This window comes from Cotesia typhae, unplaced genomic scaffold (genome assembly GCF_013202065.1).
Source record: "Cotesia typhae breed Kobodo isofemale line unplaced genomic scaffold, CoteBio_Ctyphae scaffold_70, whole genome shotgun sequence".
Classification (NCBI taxonomy): Eukaryota; Metazoa; Arthropoda; class Insecta; order Hymenoptera; family Braconidae; genus Cotesia; species Cotesia typhae.
In genome coordinates, this window is record NW_027423780.1 from 2,528,983 (window position 1) to 2,538,628 (window position 9,646).

Here is a 9,646-nt window from a genome sequence, read left to right on the forward strand (position 1 = left end):
TTGGCAGTTAGGATGCAGAAGGCTGTTTTACTTGGTTCTCTCCGTCTCTTAAGGGAAATGACTTTGGCCTGCTGTGATCACTAACCGCCTTGTTGTGCGGAGTGGTCCAGCAGTAACGGATGGAGCTCAGGCTGGGCCCTCGGAGAATCGGACTCCGGGGATAACCCCCCTGAGCATTTAATAACAAAATAATAATAATAATTGTTAATTGTTATTCGGAAATTCCCAAACACAATTTTTATACTAGTTTTTACACTATCTACTCAAGCGCAGCAATGGCCGCGCGCCAAAGTTTTTGGCCTTCGACGCGCAAGTTCGCGCGTTCGATCCCGCACAAAATTGCTTTTTTTTTGTTTTTTTTTTTTTCAATTGCTCTTTGAAGGCACAGATTTCCACATCACCCAAGAGGTACTGTGCTTCGAGATGCGTTCCCATTATTTTTCATGGCAGGTCCCCAGTAGGCCTAAACCATGTCACTTAAAACTTAGATGGAGTAAGTTATTTTTTTACAATAATTTTGTAGTTAACGTTTTAATTAATAAAGTAATTAATGGCAGAGCTTTAAGCTTTTTTTTCTTAATAAGCAAATTAAAATAACTAATTTCTTAAACTAAAGACTAGAAATGACTAGAAATGTAAAGGAAGCTGAATTGAAGACTCTAACTTCGTCAACAAATGAATGGAATAATAAAAGCTTCGTTTAAGCTTTGACTAGTAAACTTTATTAATAAACTATCTAATTATAAACCTTAAAGCTCCATATTATTTACAAAACTAATAAAAGTAATGAATATTTAAACCTTTGAACAATAAACTTAGTTAATTAATTAATGGATGTTTCTATAATTAAATATAATAATTTAAGTTTTTAACACTTGACTAGACTTGACTGGATAAAATAGTACGAAGCAAAGCAGAAGGCTCTGACTTCTTTATAAAATAAAGGATATAATTAATCTTATTAGCAATAAAATTATCTATTAAATAACATTGTTTAAAGTTCTGGCTTACGTATAAAATCACAAAAGCTTTATCTAATTTACAGCAATTAAAATGTACAGTGGAAACGTTTCAAAGATATAAATGAAAATTCTTACGATTCATCCATTTCCCAATCATCTCCACTATCGAAAGCATGGACATTCATTACTTCTGACTGGGGCTTTTCTTTTTCGCAATACAAATTGCGAGATGACATCATTCCCACAAGATTTTTATCAATCGACATTTCTACCGCAGTTAAGTGACTTGATTTTGAAGAAGATCGTATAACACAAAGGGAATTAAGGGTTTCTGGGCTTAAGTTGTTCCTTTTCTTGGTTTTGATGTCAGGTATGAGAGAAAAAGCCCTCTCCGCCGCAGCGTTTGAATGAGGAAGGGCCCTGACTGCACTTAACAATGACCTCATCATCGGAAACTGGACAACATTATCTGAAATAGTAAGAGTCCAAATTTCTGTCCACATATTATCAAATGAAAGTTTGCACCATTGCTCCTTCAGAGTCGGATTGACACAGTACAATGAACGCCATTCTTCCTGAATTAATTCTTCTGAAACTCTAAGTTTTCGACAGACGTACTGTACTTTAGAAATCGATGATTCTCGATCGGAATCAAGAAGAGCGATTTCCTTTGAAAAAACAGTCAAATTTGAGAAGAATTCATCGTCAAATGGTAAACGTTTACGAATATTTTCTGCAGCCAATATAAGAAATTGTAAACAATTGTAGCGAAATTGGTTGACAATAGATTGAGGAACGCCAAATAGATTTAATTGATCTTTTAAGTAATCTCTACACTCGTATCCGACATCAACGTCAGCTAAATCAAGTTGATTGCCGCTAAAATTAAAGTCGATATTGCGAGCTTCGAAGATTACAGGGTCTAACAAATGTGGATTCAAGAATCTTTGAAGATATTCAACGAGTAATTTTTTCGAAAAAGGTTGCAACTCATTAACTAATGTCTTATGAGCCTGAAAATAAGAATTGACGCTTTCTAAAGAGCTAAGTGCAAATTTAAAAAAATCAGATATGCTTTCGTCATGGGATCGTTCATAACCTCTAAGAAGCTATCTGCAGTTGCAACGTTTTCCGAAGCTTGATCAACCATAAAACCATAGATCGCTTCCCAATTCTCTAAAATTCTCGTAATGGCGATCCGACGTGATAACCATCGCGTTGGAGCAAACCGCAAAAGGTTAGAAGGGTGTTCATAGTAAGCTCTCTGAAATGTTCGAAATTCTGCTAAACGTTTTGGACTACCATTGGTGAAAGTTGGAATTTTGGACATAAAGTCAAGAATATTCTCTGGGATCGCAGTACACGCATTTTTAGCAACCAGCGCTAAAGCATGACATATACAAGGAAAAGTTAACAGATCAGGAACAACTTTGGTCGTGTGGGTTTTAAACGAATTGTTTTTTCCAATCATTACTGATGCATTATCACATGCAAGACCAATAAAATTATCCAGAGGAATTCCCTGTTTTACCAATGCATTTGTAAACTGTTCAGAAAGATGTTCACCAGAACAGTTAGTAGCATCTACTTCAATCAACTCAATCAACTCAGTCTTTACGATTAAAGAATCGGGAGCAACATATCGAACCATCAGTGTCATCCATTTATCGTTCGTATTGTCTGTAGTCTCGTCAACAAAAGCAGAATATTTTGTTTCTTGGAGATCTTTTACGATTTGCTGTGAGTGATGAACGCTAACCACATGGTTAACAACCCCCGTAGCTTTTGTTTTACCCAATGTCATTTTCTGTAAAACTGCAGGTTCTTGACCGATAGTTTGAAAGAGATTTAACATTAGTGGGGCAATTGACAAGGGGATATTATTTTCAGCCAAAAAATGTGCAAGCCGAATCTCAGCTGCTTGAACACGTTCGTTGAAATCCAAATCAGATAAAGATGAAGGTGAAGGAGAAACGTTCGATAAATCAGCAGAGATAATAAAAGAATTCATCATCTTCGAATGTGACACGGATTTGGAATGCCCGTCAATTTCCGAACGACCACAAAATAAAATTAAATTACACTCAAGACAATGAAACTTAGTTGAATCTGACGGGCATTCCTTCACCCATGTCTTCCACTGTGGATGATCGTCGAACCATTGGTGTTGAAATGTTTTGGACTTTTTAGATTTTTTGGCAGAAGGCTCTAGTAAATCCATGATCAAAAACAATTAAAAATAACACCAATGCTGCGATGATCAAAAAGAATGAAAAAGAAAAAAAAATGAAAAAAAAAACAAATGATAAATTGTTAAATTTTTGAATTTAATAATAAATCAACTATTGAAATAAATAAAGAGAAAAGAAAATAATGATAAAGTAATTAAATACCTGATAAAATTACTGTGTAATCCATAAAAAAACTGCGTTGAATCAGCAATCTTCTTCCACGGTTTAAACGGCTTGAAATGTCGCGAAGAACTGACCATCTCAACACTAAAAGTTAACGAACTACGCAATAGCCACATTACACAGAATTAACGATTTAAAAATTCACGGAAAACTGACCAACACAACATTAAATATCCACAACGTAACACACACACACGACATATACAAACTCCGCGACACTAACGGCTTAAAAACTCTCAGAGAACGAACCAATCACAACACAACACTGAAAATCGATAATGCATATTACTTCGGATCTCAGAAAGCAACAATGTTAAAACCCAGAGAGAATCGACAAATCACGAGCGTAGCAGTCTGTTAGTAAACAAACGAACCGGCGTTTATGAGACCATAGCGTCATGCTAAATTCTCGCGCGTTTTGACAGACCTTCGGAAATTTCTTGTATGTCATTACAAGCAAAAAATTTTTTACCGCTTAATGAAAATATATAATACTAAGGTAATAATTAAAGAATAAATTAATTATACGATAAACAATAATTGAAAAAAAAAAAAACAAAAAAAAAAGCAATTTTGTGCGGGATCGAACGCGCGAACTTGCGCGTCGAAGGCCAAAAACTTTGGCGCGCGGCCATTGCTACGCTTGAGTAGATAGTGTAAAAACTTATATAAGAATTGTGTTTGGGAATTTCCGAATAACAATTAACAATTATTATTATTATTATTATTATTGCTATTGCTATAAATATTATTGTTATTCTTAAAATAAAAATAATTGATACAAATACGTTGATATGTACTGCAAAAATATTATGTCGTTACATATTTATTAAGTTTATTAATGATTTAGATAAATTCAATTATTATTTTTGTTATAATAATAAATAAATTTAAACAAAAAAAAAAAAATTGACAAAAAAAAAAAATTCGCTTTCATTGCGGTTTCGAACATGTAACCTTGTGCGTTTGAAACCCAAAACTTAGACGCACAGCCATCGCAGCGTCTAAGATACAAAATCAAAAACTTATATAATAGTTGTGTTTGGGAATTTCCGGATAACAATTAACAATTATTATTATTATTATTACTATTACTATTACTATTATTATTATTACTATTACTATTATTATTATAACAAATACTATACTACAGCATAACATGATACAATTTTTAACTGTAGTCGTATGATTTTTTGGTTAATTATTTATTTAAAAGATATAATATGTGATTTTTGTAATAATAGTAATAATAATAATAATAATAACTAATGATAATATAAAAAAAAAAAAATGTGACTCAATTGCGAATTCGAACACGCAACTTAGGGAGTACGGAACCAAAAATTATACCTACCGGCTACCAGAGCATTTTAAGATTATAAATGAAATCTTATATAAAAGTTGTGTTTAGGATTTTAAGGTTACCATTAATAATAACAATTGTTATTAATAACTATAATTATTATTAATATTAATATTTATTTATTTTTAAAATTTATTTTTATGCCAAAATTATTGCCTGAAAAAAATTTCATCCATATTTTTTTTTTTTATATGCAGGAGGTATCGGCCGTAATATGTTACGGTCCTGCTACACGTAGTCGGCTGCTTCCCCGAACCCGACACACCGATACATTGCTTCGCTGTGTGCGTGGCGCGCGCGGCGTCAGAGAGGTGGTAAGTTTTACCCACGATCTGGCCGCACTGTTTGGCGGTCACACTACTTCTCCTTTTTTCACTGCACGGCTCACCTATAATAACCCATAGCTACCCCCCTCCTATTCGCCATTTAGGCCCGAAGAACGAGACGCGCCACTAGTACGTCGAATAATTATCGATATTCGGCGACTTATCGATTTAGGGTAATTTTACCCTGTTACAAACTAGATAAGTCTTATCGAGTCTTAATAACTCTTTGAGTAATTCCGAAATTGCAGGAAACATTTCTTTTTTGAAGAGTTTTGCAGAGTTTTAAAAACTTATTAAGTCTTTCCGTTACTTAGTTAGAAATGTGGAGACTTTCGAAAAGTCTGATTCAGAGTTATAAAGATTTTTCAAGAGTTTTTTCAGAGAATTATTTCTACAAGGGTCGTTGCGAATTCAACAACAAAGCAATGAATCTCCTTTAGAATGTTAATTCGTTTATCAAATTTGAACAAATTATTAATTCACAGTTCAATTTTTTTGCCAGAACGTCACACGTATAACAAACAAAACTTATTTTCGATTTTTCTAAAGATTTTAATATTTTAAACATTTTTACATAGATCAGAGCAAAAAAAATTTTATAAAAAATACTGAACCAAAAGGACGTATATTTTGAAATACGCCCTTATGGTTTTAGTAACGCGATATATCCTTATATTATTTAGCCTCTGGCCATTCACTTTTTACATCAAAAAAAGTTAAAATTTAAAAATCTGGGTATAGTTTGTGCTAATTATTTTGAATAATTTTAAATAGAAATCATCAAAATAATTTATAATAATAATTAATTAATAAGTGTAATAAAGAGCATAAACTACTATCATAAAGTATCGTATAAAAAAATCCGAACAAAAACAGTTCCACTGTAAAAAATTACGCCAAGTACACGTTCACAACTCTTGATTTACAAAAATGCCAAGGAGAAATTATCATTTTATAAAAAGATGTAAAATCAAAAAAAAAAACAGACCAAGTAGCCGTTATGATCTTTCATAATTGAAAAAATTTTGTGATAAATTTAACGAATAAAAACAATTTTTTAGACGTACTTGGCGTGCGTCATTGAGTACCCAAAATTTTTTCAGATGTATCGTGATAACGTGATAATATCCCTCAGGTAACTCATTGATGTCAAATATCAGTATTTCAATAATCACCTTATCTCCTGTTCTTTCCCTCTTGACAGCCCGTATGAAAATAACATATATGCCAAAAATATATGCTTACATATATTTTAAATAACGGATCATATATGCGGCCAAAATCTATATATGTAAACATATATGTTTCATCATATATAAGAGGTATATAACTTTAATTGTAAAAGTAAATGTATTTGATAATATAAACACCAATATACCGGTAATATAATTTTATATATAATAATTTTATACAAGATTCTTCTTATATGATTCTATATATTTAATTTTATAAGCCAACATATATATTGAAAAATATATGGCTTATTATAAAAAAATTTATATTTGTTTACTATAATATGAAAAATATATTTTGTTTTTATACACAGAAAAATATATGGCTCCATATATAAAATTATAAGCATATAATAACTTGTTGAAGAATATCAGAAGAAGGACAGATCTGGGATAAAAGTTATAAGTTATAAGGCAAAATTGATGTCAAATAAAGTAGATATCAGGCACTGGGCACGTTATCAGTAGCGAGTGATGTAAACTTAAGTAGCCATCAAGCACTGGGCGCGTTATCAGTAACGAGTGATGTAAAATGAAGTCAATATCAAGCACTGGGCCCGTTATCAGTAGCGATTGATGTAAAATGGAGTAAATATCAGGCACTGGATGGGTTATCAGTCACGAGTAATGTAAAATGAAGTATAAGTATCAAGCAATGGGCGCGTTATCGGTAGCGAGTGATGTAAAGTGAAGTAGCTATCAACCACTGGGTGGGTTATCAGTCACGAGTGATGTAAAATGGAGTCAATATCAGGCTCTGGATGGGTTATCAGTAACGAGTGATGTAAAATGACGTAGCTATCAACCACTGGGTGGGTTATCAGTCACGAGTGACGTAAATATCAGGCACTTGGTGGGTTATCTCACGAGTGATGTATCATAAAGTAGAGATCAAGCGCTGTCACTGATAAACAGGTTAAACATGTCCAGTCTCAGGCATCTTCATTTTAGAGCTTAAACTATTCGCTTATCTAATTATAATAAAATTTTTTAATAACAATAATTATGTTATAAAAAAATAAAATTTTATTCTGCAATTAACAAGGAGGTTTACAAATCACTCATGATTTTATGTTACAAATGTTCTCATGGTTATAAAAAAATAAGTCATGAAATTTACTTTTTACGTCAGTAATTCTAAATCGCAACTGTGTGCATATGCGACGTAAGCATTAAGTTTTGGCATTCCTAGAATAATAACTTTTTTGTTTATTAAGTCAGTATTTACGGCTGCAATCGCAGTCATTTTCTCGTCAATAGTGAGTAAATGTTCAAGCTTTCTATTTTTAGTAAATGGCTTATTTGTTAATACGTAATAATAGCCCATCATGTAGGTACATTTACAAGAATTTTTTTCCAAAGCGATAAAATTTTTAATTTCAAAAATAAGACCATTGTTTAATAAAACAACGTAATTGATCCGTTTTTTCTCGCGCTTATAATTTTGACTTGTTATCACTTGATTGTTTATGATGCACCTATTGAATGAAGAAATTTTTGTACTTGAATCGATTACAATAGATAAGCGCCGCAACGCCAAACGCTGATCAGAAGGCAGCTTCTCACGAATAATAAGTTGGCCAAGAACTCCACAATTAGATATTTGGAATTTCGGGTTAGGTTTTAATTTTTGTTCAACAATTCATTTAAAAATTCTTTTTGTTTGTAATTTAAATCGTCCGAACATAAAATCAGGAGCCTATCAATGACACATTTTAATCGGAAAGAATCGCATATTTGAATTTCGACGCCGTTCGGACTCTTAACATACGCTTGAATTATCTGATTGAAGTCCTCGTAAATAAACGCACTGTGGGTGTAGAGAGGGCCCCAATTTTCTACGCTAATGGCTAAGTGAGCTAAGAGATGAACATTGAAGCTCACGTATTTTTTCCCGTACAAAGATTCCACACCAGAGATAAAATCAAATAAACACTGTTCCGCGTACTTCAATTCGGACTTCATGATTGAAGGCTTAACTAAAATAGAAACACCATCGACCAACAAAGCCCAGTGATCAACATAGCGCTTCGGGAAACACATTTTCATAGCGGGTAAAGAGTAAGCTAAAATGAAAATTATCCACTCATGGGCTTTCATGTGAACACGGTCTTTCAATGGCCGAGGAGTCCTCGAAATCTCTGAAGTAGGTAAAAACGAAGTAATATATTTATCAAATTCGTCGATTTTATCTCCAAAGTAGAATTTTTCTTCCGAATTCGTAGAATCGAACCATAAACCAGCGAATTGGCGACCAACTCCCAAACCAACACAGTGCATCCAGTCCACATCTAGGTTTTTGATAATGTCATAGCCCGGTATGTCGCATAAAATGGATTCGTCCTTGATTCCCTTCTTGTCTTCTTTCTTTTGAGCTTTTGCATGCAACAGAGTCGCTTCATGGGTCCTTAAACCATCTCCAAAAGGATTTTCATCAACCATTAGATAAACTCTGCAGTGTCCTCTGCCTTTATTCACAGATTGACCAGGGTGTAAGCACAGCCGCAACCAAATTTGCCATTGAATAGCGTAGAACAACGTACCAGTGGACGAGCTACTGAATCGCAAACGCCCATAAGGGTAATAACTGTTTTTGTGTACTGTTGTCCTTAATAAACGTATGTAAATCCTTTTTCCAATAGTTTCTTGGCTTCATTTACAAAAGGCTTCAAATAACTGTTCATATTCTTGGGTTTCCCAACTCCAAACCAAATACTGGACAGCAAGATATATTTGCGCTTGTCATGAGGATTTAACTCATTGATTGTGCAGAGTACGGGATAAACAGATGTATTGGAACTATCAAACATTGGTGCTCCATCAACACTGAAATTGATAGAAATCTTACTGTCGTCAGAGATGTACTTTTTGTACATTTTCCCATCATAGATTTCTTCAATGGCGTATTTGTTATGCTTCTCACGGCTTTGAGAGTAAAGATGATGAGCATCCGTTGTTTCAAATATTTCCCTAAGCTGATCAGTCAGAGGCAAATGTAAAAATGAACCCTTGTTCGTTTTCCGGTTTACTTTTGTATCGCAATCACCACAATAGCTAGGGCAGTTATTTTCAGAGCCAAGATAATTATTACAGTGTTCACAGATATAGTAAGTAGAAACATTCTGAGAATAACGATCCAAGATTTTCTTCCAATGATATTTTGAGCTTTTAGAATTGGTAGTATCTGATGAAATGTTGACTAACTTCAATACATCTTGCGCTACTGTATGAGTCGTTCTACGACGCCACTTGATTGCCATAACCAACAAATTGTTGATCAGATGTTCTTTGGGTATTTCATTGGAGTTTAGTAACTTTTGTTTAGGTGGGATTGGATCCAGCATTTCAA

At 33.4% G+C, this 9,646-nt stretch overlaps 1 protein-coding gene across 1 annotated transcript; it reads right to left on the bottom strand.

The window, feature by feature from the left end:
• Positions 1-1,093: 1,093 nt before the first annotated feature.
• On the bottom strand, positions 1,094-3,183 carry LOC141537200 (zinc finger protein 862-like). The gene is made up of 2 exons (XM_074258045.1): positions 2,062-3,183; positions 1,094-1,975 (listed from the first exon to the last, which is right to left on the bottom strand). Exons 1-2 carry the CDS (start codon positions 3,181-3,183, stop codon positions 1,094-1,096), a joined length of 2,004 nt encoding a protein of 667 aa, XP_074114146.1.
• Positions 3,184-9,646: the final 6,463 nt, after the last annotated feature.

Excerpts from the sequence above, each read along its gene's own strand:
- LOC141537200 (XM_074258045.1), bottom strand. The coding sequence starts at position 3,183 with ATGGATTTACTAGAGCCTTCTGCCAAAAAATCTAAAAAGTCCAAAACA. Across the intron at positions 1,976-2,061 it reads CTGCAGATAGCTTCTTAGAG|GCTCATAAGACATTAGTTAA; the intron begins GTTATGAACGAT and ends TCTTATTTTCAG.